The sequence below is a fragment of the Anabrus simplex genome, chromosome 1 (genome assembly GCF_040414725.1).
Source record: "Anabrus simplex isolate iqAnaSimp1 chromosome 1, ASM4041472v1, whole genome shotgun sequence".
NCBI lineage: Eukaryota > Metazoa > Arthropoda > Insecta > Orthoptera > Tettigoniidae > Anabrus > Anabrus simplex.
The window spans coordinates 993,378,543-993,400,010 of record NC_090265.1 but is presented as its reverse complement, the minus strand read 5'-3'; the positions used below and the strand labels follow the sequence as shown (position 1 = coordinate 993,400,010).

Genomic DNA, 21,468 nt, shown 5'->3' with positions numbered 1-21,468 from the left:
AAATTACAGTTGCTGTGTGACCTACGAGTGTTTCATATCGGAACATTTCAGTATAGTTGCCGGTGATCTAAGTTACAGACCCGGCATTTGTCTGATGTGAAAATGGGAACATTTCGCTGTGGATGTAGGCAATCTGTATGAAGAAACCACCATCAGTTTTAATTTTTCCCGCGTGTCCATGATTTTCTGTTTTGCTTCTGCCTTCGCTTTTAAGTTCTTCCACAGAATCTTAACTTGCTCTTCACTGCGCTTTCCGTCACTCGAAGCATTGAATTATTCTGTCACGACATTCCATGAATTTCTTATCCAGCATCTTTATGTGTTTCTTACACCCTATATCCTTTGCATAATCGTCATTATCGCTATTAACAATCATTTATCTTTTTCGCTTACGTTTTTCCCCCCATTTCCTATCGCACATAACCTTATCCTTTTAGATTTCTTTAAAGAAGATACACAAACACAACACTACTCCGCGAGTAAAGAACGCTACTTCTATAGTAGTAACTAAAAGAGTAAATTGTACTTCAACTCTCCGACGTTACTTCTGGAGTAAATAACTCCCGTAGTAATTTACTTCTGTAGTATGGACTTCTTTAGTAAATGCTACTTCCGTAGTAATTTACTCCAAGATGGTGCATGCCACCCTTAGGATAGTTGCACGTACAACAGGATAATAAACTGATGTGCAAATTTTACAATTTATGCAATAGTTCAGAAGCAATTTTTTCTCATCATGATCATCATAAAATATAAAAATTGAGTTATGCCTAATGTGAAATATTTTTTTCTTTTTGTGTAATTAAAATTTGTCAAAACCCACACATAACGTCTTATGTTACTATTCTAAAACAGAGATAAAATTTTCAGCCAGATCTGTTGAACCATTTGGTCTGAAGATCATTTTATAAATACATCGAAAAGTTTTAAAAATTCTAAATTTGTTAATATGTCAAAAACTGTTGTTGATAGAAACTTGAAACTTTGTATGTCACATCATATTTATACCGACATAAAATGATCAAAATTCTTCAGATATGGAGAGACATATACAACAAGAGGAGCGCTAGTAGAATGACAAGCAGTCGTCAAACAGCAGAGTGCACTAGCGTAAATGCAGGCAGGAGTAGAAGGAATATGTCAATAGACTTGCTTACGTAAATTTGGATGAAATTACCACTTGCATATCACCAAAGCTTGTCTGTCACCATTTTACTGAGTCCCTGCTTATGTCTATAGGATTGCCCTACACTGGTTAAGACTACAAGCAATTGTGAATTCGACAAATTTCGACGTTAAAATTTCTTTTTTGCTAGTTGCTTTACGTCGCACCGACACAGATAGGTCTTATGGCGACGATGGGACAAGGAAAGGCTAGGAGTGGGAAGGAAGCGGCCGTGGCCTTGATTAAGGTACAGCCCCAGCATTTGCCTGGTGTGAAAATGGGAAACCACGGAAAACCATTTTCAGGGCTGCTGACAGTGGGGTTCGAACCTACTATCTCCCGAATACTGGATACTGGCCGCACTTAAGCGACTGGAGCTATCGAGCTCGGTGTTAAATATTTAAAGGCAAAATTCATAACCTATAACCAACAGTGCGAATCAGTTTTGTCAATTTTATGGACGAAAATAATATTATGCCTAAACTCAGCTGTTTTGAGAGTGTATTAAGATTTCAAGTCCATATAGTGCAATATGTGAAAAAGTTTACATCCAGTTGTAACAAAATGTAAATTTATTTACACAGATACTAACTACTAGCATTGTATTTTAAATATTAGAATAGGGTTTTAAAGTTTCAAACTCAATAAATGGTCATAGTATTTTCAATAAGATGACGTAATATATAAACGCTTTATATTTAAGTTTTTTTTTAAGTTTAATATGGATAAGTTTGTTAATGGCAAACCATAAGTGTAAGTTCTAGAACAATGTTATCAATTTAACCTTGTAAGAATATTTATAGTTGATGTTCAAAATATGAACGAAACATGTCCTATGTTTTAACAATTAAGCAATAAGGACGAGATCCTAATTTTATAATTGCTTTTAATGTATTGAATAGGTGGAAATCAAAGTTTTATTGTTCTACTTTTAACAGAATTTCAATACGGAAAAAATGAGGATAGTCTCTTGCAACAGTTAACTCAAACATAAAGGCTGACTAAGCGATTGCTTAATTTAAAGGCTAAATACTGCAATTAAGAATGAGTTACACCTCGAGATAAGGCAGAGTGCATAATTGATGTCAGAGGTTAGTTTATATTTCCCGCGTCTGGTAAAATTCTAGAGAGGCTATTATCATATAAATTTTATTGCGAAAAGGTTATCATTTCTCTACTGGCACTTGAAGTGTGTTTTCATCATATGTACAGACTGTTAAGTTAGGACAGGTGACTCTGTTTAAAGAAGGAAACTGAAAAGTTTCCCACAAAATGCGATCGATCATCTTTGGTACCATATAGTTTTCTCACTGTGCATTTGAGAATTCCTTTGCCGACATTCGAAGGCAATGTTGGAGTCTATTAGTAATACCCATCGACTGCTGTTCTCTACAGAAAATTTGAAATGGAGGATAACACGTTTTCGTAATAAATGTGTAAATAATATGGCCGATAGCAGTTAACTTGTTAAAAATTAAAGGCTGAAGTAAACGATCTCTTAATTTTAATGTTATATACTGAAATTAAGTAAGAATGTGATACACCTGAAGATATGGCAGAGTACATTACTGATTTCCGAGGGTAGTTCATATTTTCTCAGTCTAGTTAAATTTCGGAAAGGCTAATTCACATGTAAATTCTTACCGAGGAGGTTATCATTTTTCTCTACATGCATTTCAAATATGTTTTCATGATATATATACGGTTAGATTAGGCGACGCCATTTGAAGAAGGAAACTGATATGTTTGCCACAGAAGCTTCTGGAGTGATACCGTATTTCACTGTATCCAAGACGACAAAATGCATTCAGTGGTCTGAAACAAGGACGTTTTAAAGAAGCCAAAGATGAAATTGTGAGGTATATGCACAAAAATCTCAAGGGCGGAATGGCAATACCGGGGCGCAATAAACTCATTTGTTGACCTTCAACGTTCGCGATTAGGCCTCTACATCGCTAGCCACTGAAGTTGGCTGAACCTGACAAGTGAGATGTGCGTGCAACAGTAGCCGGTTATATCTGATGCTGAGTAAATGTAAGAGTTTTGTACACAGCAAGAATATTTTCCTGATGGATCGTCACCTGTAGAGACACATGGAATAGGTATTGCCGGCAAATTTTCAATGGGTTCTCTTCGATATTATGATACCAATTTTAAGTTAATGGTCATTAAACCCATGGAAATAAAGAACAATTGTGCAGCCAAAAAAAAAAACACCCAGCATAACGAAACTCAATGTTCTGCATCTAAAAATAGTCTAAACATGCATACTGTACAACAAAGGCATTCATATGATTTTACAAAGTACTTTTTCGAGCCTGACTTAAATTTTTTGAAGGAGAAAGTGGGGTTTGTCTTAGATTCGGAGAAATACGGTACCGTAGTATAATTCTTTCAGAATGAAATTAAACATACACTTTCACACAGTACTAGATTTCGAAAAAATAGCAAACGAGTAAGCCGTAGTGTGGATATCATCCGCGGAAATGCAAGTTTTGAACAAATTGATTGCCACTTCATACCGATTTTAATGTGTATGGTGAGGAGTGGGGGGTCCAACTTTTATTTAAAAAAATCGGATATAACGACAATCCGCTATAGTGAGTAAATTTTTTGCTGTTAATTCTCGCTATAACCGACTTAAACTGGATGCATTTTAAAGTAAACGACTAAAGGTATAAATATAAATGGGTAGAGATTTCACAGTATTAGATTTGCTAACGTTTCTACAATACCAGCAGACCGAGTAGGAATTAAATAGAATGCTGACTGTTCTCTGATACACTGAAACATTACAAATCAATGGTAAGAAAACAAAAAAATTTAGTTGAGCAATGATGGCAGGGAAGTTAACACAAACAGAATAGGACATTCCAAAATAGAACAAGTGGAACATTTCTGTTACTTAGGAAGCATTACAACTGGAGACAATAGATGCACCAATGAAATACAAAAAAAGAATAACTCTTGCTAAACAGGCCTTTCAAAATAAAAGATATCTTTAACAATAAATACCCATGTAAGTTTAGAAACAAGAAAGGCTTTTGTAACATCCTTCGTCTAGAGTGTACTACTTTAGGGTTGGGAGAGCTGGACTATTGGAAGAGAGGAAAAAGATTGATTCACTGGAAGCAACAGAAATGTGGATTTGGAGGAAAATGATGAGGACATGCTGGACTTAGAAAAAGACTAATTGAGATGTTCAAAAGGAAATCAGTGAACAGACTGATAAATGATATGGAAAGAAGGAAGATAAAACTTGTGGGTCATATCCTGAGACATGGCGACTTCCCAGTAAATGTTAAACGTGAGGAACTTCATCTTATTTGCCCATATTGAACTGAGATCACAATTAAAATAAAAATCTTTAAGGTTCCACCTTGTTCAATACAAATACTCTGTTGTTAGATGACTTTTTACAACATATATTTTATTGCAGTACTAGTTTCGGCGATCTATTAAGGCACCTTCATCAGCTGCGCAATAAGTAGAGAAACTTGAAGATATACTGATATACTTAACTCCTTAATGTCTATCTAATGGTAAGTTTAAAACTCTAAGTTACAAGCAAGATGACCCTTGTGAGTCGAAATTGTAAAATCTCATGAGTTGTCCTTAAGATTCTGTGATGGCTATAATTTTTACATTCGTAAAAATCAAGTTCAACAACATTCCTGAAATTGTGAAATTAAAGCTGAATCAAGTTCTAAAATGTTAAAATGTTCATTTCACAGATGCATTAGTTGCCATGTGTTGGATAAAAACTCGTCGTATTCATTAAATTGCCAGACTGTGACGTCTTCCGATGTTTGTTGATATGTGGAAGCTTAGTTCTTATGTTGTGTTTCTAATGGTTGGAACAGATTTTTTGCCCTGATGTTATTAAGCGGGCATAGCCTCTCAGTTCAATAACCCTGTAATGATGAAAGTCCTCTGTTAATAGAAAAGCTAGATAAAGATATTAGGAACCTGATTGAATCGACATGAGCAGACACACTCGTCATGCTGCAGACACCGCGCAAAGTACCAGCTGTTGAGGTGAGTCAACTTCAATAACATTTTGATTCAATCAGGTTCCTAATATCTTTATCTAGCTTTTCTATTAACAGAGGACTTTCATCATTACAGGGTTATTGAACTGAGAGGCTATGCCTGCTTAATAACATCAGGGCATATAATCAGTTCCAACCATTAGAAACACAACAACTAAGCTTCCACATATCAACAAACATCGGAAGACGGCACAGTCTGGCAATTTAATGAATATGACGAGTTTTTATCCAACACATGACAACTAATGCATCTGTGAAATGAACATTTTAACATTTTAGGACTTGATTCAGCTTTAATTTCACGATTTTAGGAATGTTGTTGAACTTGATTTTTACGAATGTAAATATTATAGCCACCACAGAATCTTAAGGACAACTCGTGAGATTTTACAATTTCGACTCACAAGGGTTATCTTGCTTGTAACTTAGAGTTTTAAACTTACCATTAGATAGACATTAAGGAGTTAAGTATATCAGTATATCTTCAAGTTTCTCTACTTATTGCGCAGCTGATGAAAGTGCCTTAATAGAGCGCCGAAACTAGTACTGCAATAAAATGTGTGTTGTAAAAAGTCATCTAACAACAGTGTATTTGTATTGAACAAGGTGGAACCTTAAAGATTTTTATTTTAATTCCTAGTAAATGTCTATGAAGGAAAAATACTAGGAAAGAAAGGAAGAGGAAGACCAAAGAAGAGACACTGTGAGGATGTAAAAACTACAAGGAAGTGAAGAGAACAGCAGGATTGAAAGGAGAATGGTTGCAGTGACACGGCTTAGCCTTTAGTGATGATGGGTTTATGGATACTGTAACATACTTTTTTGAAATCTATGAATGAGATAAAGAGCTGTTTCTTTCTGCACTTGTAATATTCCACTGTTAGTTTCAAGTTGAGGATCTGATCTGGGCTGCTTCTGTATGGGCATAATCCTCCTCGGTATTATCTAAGTTGTGGTTCCAGTGTTTTTGATCCTGTTGTAAATTATCCAAGGGGAAATTTAATATCTGCAGTCCAGAGGGGTTATTCCTGCCTGTAATTATCTGGGTTGGTTTTATCTCCTTTTTTAAATAACTGATGTATTATCCCTGTGGTCCAGAGTACTGGAATTCTCTTTATGATCCACATATTTACTAGATGTTGGAGATTTATGATCGCAGGTTTTCTGACTTTTTCCCAGATACCTGCAAGGACTAGGACTTACACATGCCTTGTAATTTTTTAGTTCTACTTCATCTATTAGATAAGGGTTTGTTAAAATGGGTGACCCTGCTTTACATGAAACTCTTCTAGTGGGTCATTGCAATTTAGAAGTTTGTTGAATGTCCCTGCAAGGATCTGTGCATTTTCGTGGTTACTATGGGGCAACTTTGCTGACTTATCTCTCAGCATTAATGTTGAAGGTACATATTTTTAAAGATATCTACCGAAAGTTTTGTAATAATCTTTCAGATTATTTTTCTGGAAAATTTCTTCTTTCTAGGGTGTTTTAAGATGTTTATGTTTTGTCTGATATTATATGGGTTGTTGTCCTTAGTTTTATTAGTTCCTTCTAAATTTGATTCTTCTGACTTCTGGGCTTGATGGTTAATCCAAGCTTGGCATATTCTCTGTACGCCTGGTCGCAATTCTTCATTTAACCATTTGCATTTCTTCCTGTGATTCATTGGAGCTAACTCTTATGCTATCTATTTTAATTTAGTGGTCAATTTTTCTAGTGATTTGGTGCTGATAGATCTTGCCCCTTTTTTCTTGTAGTATTCCATATTTTTTATTATTAATGTTGTTTGGTCAAATTTTCTCAATTTTTTTTTCTGGAGGTTTATTTCCTTTCACTTTGGGGTTAAATTTATTTTTATCTTTTTATCTGAGTCTAAACCCCTTAGGACTTTGACATTGTGGCTTTATTGATGCTAAAATTTACCATGCAAGCGTGGTTTAGATGCCATTTGCTTTTTCTGAAGTCAGGATGTTTCCAGGCTTTTAATTTTTGGGGTTTCCTTTTAAATCTTGTTGGTTTTGAGGGAAGGTTGTGCTTTTCTGCAAATTTCAATCAATCTCTGACCATTTTTTATTTTATTTCATGTAATTGCAATTTTCCAATGATATTTCATCTTCTTTCTTGTCCCAGTTATGCACTCTAATTGCCAAGGAGAATTTTAATGTTTGATCCAGGAAATCCCAGAATTTTTGTTTCTCTGCCTTTTAATGTGTTATTTTTTTGCTTTTGTGGGAGTCTTGTGCTTTAATAATTTGGTAGGTCTTATTAGCAGTTTTCAGAGTTTGGTTACATGCCTGGGGGACTGATTTAGATGACAGTCTATTTCGAGATATTAGAAGGGCAATTTTTTATGACTTATTTCCCTGGGATTCCTTTATAAAATCAGTATCTTCGTGATTGGTCTTTATCGTTGTTCTTGATTTCTTGCAGTGCCATGACAATATTTTTTGTTTGTTCATGATGTCGGTGATTTTTAATTTTCCAGTTTGACCCACGGAGTTAACACTGTGCTGAGAAGGATGAGATTTGTTTAGGTTAAATTTTTTGTAGTTTTTGTGCTTGCATTGGCTGTTGGGCTTTCAGACACTCTGATCAGTCATAATCTTCTGATTGACACCCCACCGAATCCCAATGCTGTCTTCTCTGCATTTTATGGTTACAGATGGTGAGATTCTTCTTCAAAAGACCTTACATGATTGACTGTTAAAGGTACCAACTTGAGAAGAGGATAAATCCTCAAATTATAATTCTGAACTTTATTCAGAAAGGTGAATTGTACTAGGCCACTCCTTTTATGGAATACAGACACTAAATAATGGATTTCAGTCGCACATCCTCCACTGTGACTACCTTCAACCCATCCAAAGCCCTTGGCCCCTTTCGGAAGCCCAACATTCGGTGTAGATGCTGGCTGTATGGTCTACTCCATTACTGTAGCGGACAGAACCGGGCAGACATATATCAGTATATATATATATAAAATCAATTAAAATACTGAAAAAATATACTTTACAGAATGAATATATTCAGTTATTACAGAATATATTTTATTATAATGCTATGCATTCCAGTAATTACTAGCAAGAAACATTATAATAAATAATAGTAAAGCTGTAAACACAACAAAAATTTCCTAATCATAGCATTCACACAAAAAAACCACCTTGCTTAACTTAATTCATCGTGTGAATTTTAAAGGTTTATTTTACTTCATAATATTTAGAGTAACACAAGGTAACAACAAACATTAGGTCGGATCAAATATAAATGGAAATTATTTTTTAAAATTGATTGCATCAACCAAAAACAAAAAACATAGAGATCACTTTTCTACATAGTGTCCTGCCTCCGATACATATTTTCTCTATCGGATTTATAAGTTTCTGATGCCGTCCTGATACAAAGAAGAGGGACGTATTCATAGTAAGAGGGACGTGTGTGGAGCTAATTGCGCACGAACTCTTCTACACTTGCATCATCATCTAACCGCTGTCCTCCTAGGTCTTTTTTTGACTGGTCCAAACAAATGGTAGTCGCAGGGCGATAAATCTGGACTGTACAGAGGGTGTTCCAGAAGTGTCCAGTGAATTTCCTCCAGTTTTTCCAGAGTTAATGTGGCAGTATGCGGCCTTGCATTGTCGTGGAGAAGAATGATGTTTCAGATCGGTTGCCAGAGTCATCTGTTGTGATACACACCTTTTTACTGCATCCAAAACGCGACAGTACTAGGCTGCATCAATTGTCCTTTGTTCGTGAAGAAAATCCACCAGAAAAATGCACGTGGAGTCCCAGAAAACTGTTGCAAGCACCTTTTCAGCAGATGGGTGTGTTTTGGCCTTGTACCTGCTTTGTCTTTTTCCCCACTCCATGCTTGCTTGCCTTGACTCTGGGGTATAATGATGAACCAAAGTTTCATCACATGTCACAATAAGACACAAAAAATCCTCTCCTTGCACAGATGCAGATATCAGCGAAGTTAGTGTCTTGGCGGATGCAAACGGTACGGCAGTGCGGATAATTTTGCTGATTATTTCTAAATAATGAAATTTATTAATTTTCACTCAGGTATACTCTTCTTTTTGTTTGCGGTTAGGCGATTCTTGACAGTGGTATGCAAGAATGGTGATATATAAAGAGCCTTGAGACCATAAAGCCGTAACTCTGATCTAAGCTTAAATGGCTCCAGCCTGCAACTGATGGAAGAAGGAACAAAGGTCAATCCGTTAGTAGTTATCGCAACAGAAAATCATTCAAAACCTATGACTGTAGGGGGTTCTGGTGCCAGATATGAGGCCTATTGTATTATGGTAACAGATCTAGCCTTTTGAATACCTTGGGTGTAATATAGTGTAGTGAAATATTTTCAATATCTGCGGATAAGTATTAACGGATACTAATTTTTATATCCGCACAGGGCTCTAGTAGTAACACAGGAGTCTCCAACAAAATTCCAGGCATAAAGATACTTTTTCCTGGTTGAGGAGACAAGGAACCCACCTGGCAGACAATTATCTGAAATGGAGTTCATCTTGGATGATGGTTTGAACACTTCCATAACGTATTCCTATGGCTAAACCAATTTGCCAAAATTTATTCGCCGATCTTCACCAATAATGTTGTGAATGGCAACAATGTTGTCTGCAGTGATGCTTGTTTGCAGTCTCCTTTCATAAGGTTCATTTTTCACAGCTTCTCTTTCTGCCACAAATTTTTTAGCCCATTCATACACGAGTCGGCAAAAGTGTTTCTTCCCCAAAGTGTGCGCGGAGCAGCCTCTAAATTTCAGAATGTTTGGCGCTCTCTTTTGCGAGAAATTTGATCATGTGTTGTGCACCAAACATGCACACCTCTTGCTCACCCATGGTGTACTGAAGCAGCCCAGCTCATTTGCGCACGCATACTCTTCCTCCAGACACCCCTACCAATCATCCTGGCAAAGCCCCGCCTCAGAATTATTACTAACAGGAGCGGTACATTAAAATTCCCATTTATATTTGATTTGCCTTCATATATGAGAAGTGTATAATCCAATTCATAAAAATCTAGAAGGAGCTTTTGTATGTGGGTGTGTCTGATTTAGTGATCCTTCAGTTACTTTCCTAACTGACAAATATTTCATATAACTACCCAGATTTCCAGAGGCCCTTTCAGTCACTTTAAGAGCTGTCACGTGATATTGACACTAGATGCTGACGATGCATTGAACAACCCCAAGTTTGTGGGTTTAACTGTAGTAAATCATTTTCTAAACAAGGAAATTAAATTAGTCCTCGTATTTGAATATCTGTACTTGTATTTCTTCTTTATTTTTCTCCAATTAGACTTATTTTATGTGGGCAAGATGGTGGTGATTATCGTTTTAAAAGGAAGTACGACTGGGCAATGCATTGCTGGCTTAGTGTCAACTCAGATGGCAAGTGGTGAGCAGCACAACACAGCTGATGGAGAATATTCTTACACCTTTGTAAGTCATGCTTCTGCCACTGATCATTACACATTTGGATGTTTTCTGTTTGTTTTTTTTACAATGAGCTCACAATCTTCTTTTTACAATTATAAAACTTCACAAGCTGGTTTTTATTAAAAAAGGTTTGACAATATTTACCGTATTTTCTCGCGTAATTAACACACGTTTTTGACGAAAATTCAGGCAAAAAACTTCAGATGCATAAATTATTAGAGGAATTCAGATATTTTAAAAAAAAATTATAATTATTTACGTTTGAAAGATACACTAAATTTAATATACAAGCCATAAGGTCAACAAATTTGCAGTTAATAGTCATTTGGTGTAAAATTCCGCCGTGAGATTCTTTCCAAAAAGTCAAATAGGGTACATCAGGTAAATTCGACACGTGGGTTTGAACTACCAACACTGGAAAATATTCTTCCCGTTACGAGCTGACAATACGGCCTTAAGTAAAATAAACATCTTCTAATAAAAGTATAATTCATGTAATTACATAATAATGACATACCAGCAAGAAGAAAACTGTCCAACACAAGAAGGGCCAGGCATCAAAGGAGGGACCTTTGCTATATTTCCCCAAACCCTTTTTTTTTTTTTTTTTTTTTTTTGCTAGTTGCTTTACGTCGCACTGACACAGATAGGTCTTATGGCGACGATGGGACAGGAAAAGGCTAGGAATGGGAAGGAAGCGGCCGTGGGCTTAATTAAGGTACAGCCCCAGCATTTGCCTGGTGTGAAAATGGGAAACCACGGAAAACCATTTTCAGGGCTGCCGACAGTGGGGTTCGAACCTACCATCTCCCTACTATCTCTTTCCCCAAACTACTCGTATGCAATCTTGTATGAGTGACGTGGCCATCCACCTTTTTTCTTGGATACAAACGTGGATCCCTTGTGGAAATTTTACTTCAAGCTTTGTTTTTTGTTTTAGAACAACACAAGGTGCAAGCTTTCTGTCATCACCTGTTACAGCAAGCATTGCAGTACATTGTTGTTTTTCGCTTCCAGTAGCGCATACGATAACACTCGATGTCCCTTTCTTATCGACTGTTAGACTTTGTGGCATACAGAAACTGATTGGCGTCTGACCTGTGGTTCCTATTTGGGAGATCAAATATTCCTTCACTTTACGGTTCCCAATCACAAAACGATGAAAATCAATTACATTTGGTTGAAATCATTCGGCATTTTGTTGTTGTTCTTCGAAGAGAAAAGTCCATTTCTCTTCATACAATTAATGAAGCCTCGGCCAACCTTCAAACCCAAGACACTGATTAAATGTGCAGCAGCTATTTCTCGTCCTTTAAAATACAGAATTTCGTAAGAAACGGCATATCCAATGTTGCATAACAAAATCATACATTAAAGCAGATCCTCCCCTACTTTTGGAAACTTGCCACTTTGGTCCGCGAAATACTTTGCGAGACTTATTGGTTGCTTGAACTGCACTTCTCTGTTACCATAGTAGCGCACGTTGCATTTGGACACTGAATACTTGCGGCCCACTGTCCTATTTCCGCATGTTTCGGTGTAATTGATCACTGCGAGTATATATGATGCACTATTACTCGAATACTTGCTCACTGTGGACTAATGAACAATTTTGAGATCACAGAAAATGCGTCCCGTACCTGAAACACATGTAAAATACGTTTGTACAAGACTGAAACAGAGAGTCACCAGTCACTTCTGCACTGATTCTCTCACTGAACTAATGCAATGGTATTTCCCAAAGAGAATTAGTGGTATTTCTTAGTGGCCGATAACAGCACGTTGCCCGGTATTTGGAATGCCCGGTTTTGCAATAGGTAGGCTGCTACCGGAGTAGGTGGCATCTATATTTTGAAACACATCTGGAGCTGTGTGATGGACGCTCGAATAACTGGGTACATCAAATATGTAAACATTTCTTTTTCTCCACTTTGGACCCAAAAATATTGGGATGCATAAATTATGCAAGGGCATTAATTACGTGAGAAAATACGGTATTAGGTGAAGGATATGTAACTTCAAAAGAGTGAAAGTTTTACTGTGTTTTACAAAATATTAAGGGCCTTTTAACATTCAAAGGACTATGGATCCTATTTAAACAGATGACTGTTTTCAGCTTATAATATTATGATTCATTTCTCATGATTATTTAAAAAAAAAAAAAAAGATATTTTAAAACACTATACTACAGATGAACTTATCACATAAGAATGTAAGATCTGATGTAACTTTTTGATTGTTTTACAAAATGTATATTTCATATCATAACATTTAATGTAGCTGAAAAAGGCCCAAGGAAATCAAAACATGTAAAAGCTCTTGGATTTTAAAGTTGTATATACATTGTAGTTATACTGACTAGGAGGATATACCATTTTATATACCACTGTAAATTGTCAAAATGGAATTACGATGGAGTTTATTGTGTGCAAAAATAAAAGTATCAGTAAAAGAAAGGTAAGTGCCATGAAGGGTGTGAAAATAAGAATAACTAGGCCTCAAACACCTAATATTGTCAGGATAGGAAAAGAACATGAGTTGAACGAGGGAGATCTGATAGGAAAAATGAAAAAAAAAAGTACTATTGTTATTTCGTTTCAGTGTTTACCAAATTTGTATGTTCCACATCACCAGATGTTTCATTCCAGGCTTGGCTTGTGTCAATGTCATACTTTCATATGTGTGTACACCTGTTATGTCTTGCGACCCTCTCAGACTGATTCTGATGGTTCTGTCAGCTTCTGCTTCGAACGCTAGCGCTGTACCGCGTCCGGTGAGCCATCTGATGACGAATGAACATACCACTTCCACTTCTATTATAATGTCTAAATTCAAACCTCATTGTTTGAGAAGCCTTTCTCGTGAACAGTCGAGATTTCCTTCTGAAGACGCAGAGCAAATTTCACCTTATTTTCTTGACACAGCATCAGCCTAAAAGCCTATATCATGTCTACACTTATGCGGAAGCAACGCTAGACTCAGTTAGGGGAACAGTGGTCACCAACCCATGCTCCCAAGATCAGGGCCCCTGGTTCCCCTTTTGGTTGCCCCTTACAAATGGCAAAGGGTACTGTGGACGTTATTCTACCGCCCCCACCCACAAGGGGTTTACTTGGGCAAGAAAGAAAATACATATGCGTAATCTATTAAGTAACTTCTGCCTTCCAACATTTGTTCAAATGCGGATCCCAGTAAGCTAAAGAGATTTTTTTTTCTGAATACACCATACTCGGGATGTTCATGGGTTTTAGATTTATTCTACAAATTCATAAGAAATGATCTTGTTATCAACACACAGCACCAGTAGGTGAATTGGTTTGTGAAAGTATCTGGTCACACACACTTAATCCAGGCAAATCAGTAGTATTTTCATAAAGATATTTTTCTCTCTGGCCCCTTAATCAGTGTTTAACTATGAACTTCGCCATATTAGACAAAAAATATACAGTAGAACCTCGATAATTCGAAATCCGTTAATTCAAAATCCCGCCTAATTCGAAGAAGCTCTCGTTCCCGGAAACATGAGATACAGTTTTGCATGTTATTCAATTGTTTAATTCGAAATACGGATAATTCGTAATTCGAAGTACAATGTCGGCCCCATAACCGAAATTCAGACTTTTAATTCGAAACTGCCTTTACATTTTAAAACAATAGTATGTTACAGAGTAATTTCAACTCGAAATGTATCCGCTCCGCGTCATAATAGAACGCGCGTTCCGGAACGTGGAGGGGTAGCTTTCTGCACTTATTCTCTTTGACTTACACTCACTTCGGTGGGTCTACAGTGCGCTTCATGATTGCTAAGTTGAATGAAATCGGAATTCTTTTGTGTTCAACCTTTTAAGGAAAGCCGTAATATCACGCAACAGGCAGTGTGCGGGAAAACAGAATCCGCGAACACTGGCGATGCCGACAGTTGACGAAAAAACGTGGCAAATATAATAAATTCGTAGGCACCGAACAACATTGACATTGCCGGTGAAACTGCATTGTTTTATTTTAATGCGAGCCCAAACGGTCTTATGGTTTTAAAGGAGAAATTGCCAGCCGGGAAATCGTAGTGTGAGGGATGGGGGTCATAAGTAGTACGTTGCAATGCACATGGAAGCGATATACTTTATCCCCTCGTCATAGGAAACTTCGATAAGCCACGATGTTTTAAGATCGTCGGGCACTTTCCATGCCATTACAGAACATGTATAATAAAAATGCAAACAGTAAAGAAATCCAATAAATAATGCATTTGCACAGGGGAACCGGCATAATTTATCATCGTCTTTGAATTGTGCGACTTTTTTTTTTCTTTGCGTGATGTTATGTTTACCAGTGAGATATCCGAGTGTATTATTTGAATACTGTAAATGCACCTTCTTGGATACATTTTGGAAATAGTTCTTTTTTCATGGCATTTGAAAGGTATAAACTGTGAATCAAGGTTAAATGCATGCAGTAACGGGCCTTGGAATATTTTATAACGCGGCAAGGGTTGGTACTTCTGAATTGCGGATTGGCGGTTAATTCGAAATCACGTAATTCGAAGTCCGATTTTTGAGTCCCAACGACTTCGAATTAACGAGGTTTTGCTGTACTGCATACCATTAAATAATATGACTTACAAAATTAAAAACTAAGGGAAAACAATGTGCCACAAGCCAAAGTAATTTAAGAATAACAGTTCTATGTCTCTTTTGGGGTTGATCAGTCAAAAATAATATAAAACAACAAACTAATTTAATGTTAAAAGTTATTTCTCTTCTTTACCTTCATAAAGGGTTAAATACTAGTCAGCACATCTAAACAACTATTAAATCACTTCTAATACAAGAAATTAAGGACAGTTACCTGCAAGGAGAAAAGTTACAAGACAAGTCTCTCTTGGAATATAAAGCCTCAGACGAGATCCACTGGTTACAAACTCCACTAGGGCCTCTGTACGCTGTGCCCTTTGAAGGAAGGGCAAGAACTGCTTTGCCTTAGTTAAATCCTGTACAATAAACAAATTTCAATATATAAGAATAAAAATCTAACAGAATCAAAAGGCAGGATATAAATAACCAAAGATCAACAGTACATAATTTTATTAACTTCCATCAATATGCAACACAAGCTGTCAAATTTTATAACAGTCTTGTAGAAGTCGCCCATTCAGATATTACTTATATCTAAGAACTACACATTGTTTTCAACCAATTTATGTCATGCTACTTTGATCCTCCAGACAGTTACCTCAGAGTCTACAAATGTATTTGGGCAATCTCAATTCTTTCCTACTGTAGAAGGCAGCCTAAATATAAAGAGAAAAATTATATATTATCATTCCGCCTGTGAAAACAATTAAAAGTGAAATATTTCAGCTTAGAACTTTGTCTGGTAAGGCTCTGTAGACTAAGGTTTGATATTGTGCACGTAATAAATAATTCTCTTTCTTAATTATGTATATACTGCGGGGTTTAGTGTTTCCTGAATGTCTTTTTCATTACATTATACTTGTAATGAAGTAACACATACAAATCCTTTCCCAGGAAACAATTTAGAACTGGCAATCTCGCAGTGGAAATTCTTGTCATTCAACGCACCTAGGTGTGTGGTTTCTCCTGTACAAGGTGATTTTAGAGTTACTCATTTCACATCAATTATATTTCTGAATGTGGACTGAAAGAAAACTCCTCTAAGGTTTCTTACATCTATGTATTAATTGAATTGGCCATTTCCTACGCGTTCTGCAGAGTGCTGTGATCTTGCGCTAGCGATCTAAACAAGCGCCCCTCCTACCGCTCTTCAACCAATCTGAGCGTGGCCTCTTCGCATGGGAGCAAGTCCGGCCATGATGCGAGTTGATTTCGTCTGAGGAAACCATAGTGTGCACACGCGATGATGTGGTCTCCAAGAACGCCATTTACTGGTTGAATATCGACCCTGGTTAAAGGTCTTAGGTCGCAGGTTCTAAAACCCTGTTGTTTTCCTGACTATTTATATTGGTCATCGTCTTTCTCATATTATATTTGATTTGTTTGGTGACCTAGAAGAAGAATGAAATTGAATATACTACATCTAACATCCTTCCTGACGATTGGGATATATATAAGTAAGTCTACAAGCCTATAAAAAAAATTATCTTCGGTGATTATGAACTAAAATGCTTCTTGGAAATTACCTCAAGAAAACCGAGTCCTTTAAAGTGTTTCCGGGATTACGTGCCAGCTTTGAACGATTGATAATATTTTAAAAGAAGTGAAAATGTTGTGAAATTTGCTAAAAGAAGTATGTCAAATGCTCAGTTAGTTGTAAAAGGAAATATGATAATTTTCTAATTACCATTATTCACGGTGAATAGGTTTGTCTTGATTATGTAAATTAAAATCAATGGTATTCGCCTATGGCGACTCAAAAACTAGGTGAGGTTCCACAGGTGCATGAAAGTTCTGGTTTCCATTAATCTATTTTATCTTTTATGCCACACTATATTTTATTTTATCTTGAAACTTATGCTAGGGTGGGTTTGATTTTCGTTTGTTTGTTTGTTTGACCTTTGTTGTGATCTTATTACATGAGTGGTCGTTTAGCTTGTTTTGGGATGTGTATTGGTTGCCATGACGATTATTGTTTTTGAATGTGGGCAAGATCCGGTTGGTTTCACGAGCTGATCGTGTAGTTACTTACCGAGTATAAATATTTTGCTCTTGTGAAGCTTTGCCAATCCCTTTTCCTCTTTCAAGTTAATATTTATTTTCTACTTTTCCTGTGTGTTTTCCTTAACTTAAAGATATTCAAGTTCCTGAAGATAAGTTTGTGGAGCTAGAATTTTACGCTCTTGTGCAGGCCCACTTATGTAAACCTCACTGAAACGTTCATTCTTAATTATTGGTCCCAAGGATACCATCTTTTACTTTCGTTAAATTAGTTAGGTAAGACGCGCCTGTGACTTCAAGTATAAATTTTATTTCATTTATTAATTACAATTTCCTATTAATTAGATTTTCATTTATTGGACGGTGACCATTTTGATCAATTATGTGTTACTCTTTCTTTTCATGAATAAAAACTATGTATTTTGAAAGTTGAGTTTTCTTTCATAGTCTTAAGCAATTCAACGCTGAAAGGGCGGGATATTTTCTGCATGTCCTCTGGGTTGGTTGGGGCCATTGATAAGTACCTGATTTACTTCCTACTTTAACCTTTGTTGTTTGTATCTTTTTTTCTTCCATTGTCTTTCTCATCATCGGCTTAAAAGTGGTATCGGCCGGTGTATTTGCTGCTGTCTGCCAGTTCTGTTATGGGTTACGCGGCACTGGTGGGTCATGCTATACTTCGGAATGTAATAATTATGTAATAAATGTTATAAAGTGGAATTCCTCCTATTGGACACTCCTGAATAATAGACTCTTCTAGATACTGGACATATTTTTAATTCCCTGGCAGAAATGTATGAACATTTATAGAAATATTGCTTCTCAATAGCAGACATTCTCTAAGGATACATTTTTCTGTATAAAGGATACGGAAATGGTTTCAAAGAAATGAATGTGAAAATGAAGGTGTTAAATATGAACTTTCTGAACTTTAAAATTTTTTTTTTTTTTTGTGCAGCAGACTTTGAGTACATTGATGACCAAGTGTTCGCAGAGGATCCATCCATAGATGAAAAGTGTCTCGTTCAATACAAGACTGCTGACACTGCTGCTTCAGACACAGACGAGAAAGAAGGAAGAAGCCGTGGAACCAATACAAACTCATTAGGTGATTTCATTTAACGATGCCATTAATAAATTGGGACATGACAAATTACTTCATCTATTAAGGAGTTGCAGAGGAACTTAAAATTATTTCATTAAACGTTAGAACTAGTTTCCTTACCACCCAATCCGTCACTGCACATACACTATATACCTCACACGAGTGTCAGCTGGTTTAGTTTTTGAAGTTTTGTGCATTCAAGAATCGAATCAATACCATATTGGCAGGTTGATCTGTTATCTTGAACATTTTAAACACTATTAAAACATCTCCAATGTTGCATGTGGCATGTAAACAGATCAAAGAAACAATTGCATATGCTCAACATCGCAAACACAGCACCGTAACGGAGATATACAGAAACAGTGCTTGCTAGGGGGTAAAAAAATAGTTTACACACGTTTCATAGAGAGTACATAAAATATATGGGTGTTAAGCAAAGCCGCTCTATGCCTACCGAGTGATGGATAACGAATGAAATAGACAGAGTGCATAACTTGAGTACTTTTGATTAAATGGCTTTGTCGCAAGTCTTTTTTTTTTTCTTTCCAGCCATTGCAATCTGCAATGTTCATAGTGCCTCACCACTTCAGCTTGTAGTGCTACAATCCTCCACTATGCAGCTCAGAGCACTACAAGGATGTCCCTCAATGTCTTCGCATCTGCTGTGGACAGCTTAAACATGTTCAGACTGTTCTGTTTTGCAAGCAATTTTGTCAAGAAGGATTGGAACTGCTATTTCACAAGTTAGTTTCTTGTAGCGCAATGACATCAATCTGTTGACCTTTCAGAATTTTAGCTAGACACTCGCATTTTGGTCTGCTGATGCCTTCGATGTTAAGATGGCATATTCGAATTGAAGGTCCGATTTTTCGGCTATAGGCTTCCGGGTCCTGATAAGGACCGATTTCTTCATTACTCTGTGCAGTATGACCGAGAGGTCTTTTCAGACAGTTCAATCGCATCTCTTCGCCGTTGCTTTCTTAGCACCACCCGGGGGACACGTGTAGGGTAATTTAAGGTTTCACCTACGGACGTAAAGCAAGAGAGGAAACCCTAGAAGGCATCAAGAACATAAAATCCGGGAAAGCAGCAGGTATAGACGGCATCTATCCTGAATTCCTGCAACATCTTAGACCTGCAACAATCACTTGGCTCACCAAATTCTTCTCCAATATTTTGGAGACAGGTAACCTTCCTTCACTATTCAAGAAGACCAAAGTAATATCGATCTTGAAACCCAACAAGGACCCTCTGAGAGTGGAAAGCTACAGACCCATTGCACTGCTAAGTGTTACTCTAAAGCTCCTGGAAAGACTAATATACAATAGGATCTCAGAAACCATCAATAATCTCCTTCCCACAGAACAAGCTGGCTTCAGACCTGGAAGAAATTGCGCTGACCAAATTTTTGCATTGACCTCTCATATTGAAAATGGATTTGAGAATCGGAAGATTAGTATGGCTGTCTTCTTAGACTTATCAGCAGCCTATGATACTGTTTGGCGAGAAGGGCTCCTGCTAAAACTTATCTCTGCCATCCCCTGTTTCAAACTTACAAATCTTATTGGCAATATGATTAGCAACAGAAACTTTCAGATCTTCTCGGATGATGCAGTAAGCAAAACCTACAAACTGAATGATGGACTTCCACAAGGATCTGTTCTGGCACCCTTACTTTTCAACCTCTATACTGCTGACTTACCAGCAACTAAGTCCAGGAAATTTATTTACGCAGATGATATACTACTGGTTAGCCAAACACCAAATTTTCCAGAAGCTGAACAAATTCTTACAGCAGATCTAAAAAAACTAGATACATACTTCCAAAAGTGGTGCCTCCGTCCAAATCTCCAAAAGACTGTCGCATCTGCGTTTCATCTCAGAAATAAATTTGCCAACTACAAGCCTACAATAACATTCAGAAATCAATCCTTACAACACTGTCCCTTCCCAAAATACTTAGGTGTCACATTAGACAGATCCCTAACATATAAACATCATATTAACAACACAGCCGCCAAGATCAAAAGTCGGAATAATATTCTTCAAAAATTAGCCGGCACATCCTGGGGTGCAAACAACCAAGTGTTGAGATCTACTGCTCTAGCTCTTTGCTATTCAGTTGCCGAATACTGCGCTTCAACTTGGCTGAACAGTGCTCATACTGCGAAGATTGATGCTCAACTAAATCAAGCAATGCGCATCATAACTGGTTGTATTCGCTCTACAAACATGGCCTGGCTGCCTACACTCAGTAATATTCCACCGCCTTGCTTAAGAAGGTCTGAAGCTCTTCTAAAACTGTGGAAGAAGACCAGCCTGGACCCCAACCTCCCCGTTCATCAGGATATTGCTCAACTTGCCCCGCCACGACTTAAGTGGCGCACTGCACTTACACTGGAAGAATCTGGGTTCTCCATCACGAACGCCTGGTTACACCATTGGCAGCAGTATTCTGTTCCCAATCAACATCTTGTGACTCTACCTCATGTTCAACCTCCCGGATTCCATCTACCCAGACGTCAATGGAGGACTCTAAACAGGATAAGAGTCAATCAAGGAAGATGCGGCTATACTCTTTATAAATGGGGCTGGCAGAAGTCTTCTGGGTGTGATTGTGGAGCTACCTCACAGACCATCCACCACGTAATTGCCGAGTGTCCACAGAGAGCATTTCAAGGTTCTTTGGAGGACATTCATAATGCAACTGAGGAGGCCTTAAAATGGATCAATGGACTTGATTTGGAACTATAGGCTTCTGCTTGTATATATTGTGTATATATTGTATACTTATTTATATAATCTATCTGTGCACATCATACGATAAATAAATAATAACAAGTCAGTTTGCTGAACTGCTCATTATGACTGCTGTCAGAAGATTAGGTGCACATTACTAACAGATTTTTTTTTTTTTTTTCAGTACAAGCAGAATTTTTTTTTTTTGCTAGGGGCTTTACGTTGCACCGACACAGATAGGTCTTATGGCGACGATGGGATAGGAAAGGCCTAGGAGTTGGAAGGAAGCGGCCGTGGCCTTAATTAAGGTA

General features: G+C 37.1%; 1 protein-coding gene across 1 annotated transcript in view; it reads right to left on the bottom strand.

Moving 5' to 3' along the window:
• The window catches only part of Tudor-SN (Staphylococcal nuclease domain-containing protein 1), a 242,826-nt gene that overhangs the window by 101,058 nt on the left and 120,300 nt on the right, over window positions 1–21,468 (bottom strand). The window contains exon 11 of the mRNA XM_067136883.2: window positions 15,524–15,665. Coding sequence (XP_066992984.1) covers window positions 15,524–15,665 — 142 coding nt within the window. The remainder of the gene's footprint in view (window positions 1–15,523; window positions 15,666–21,468) is intronic.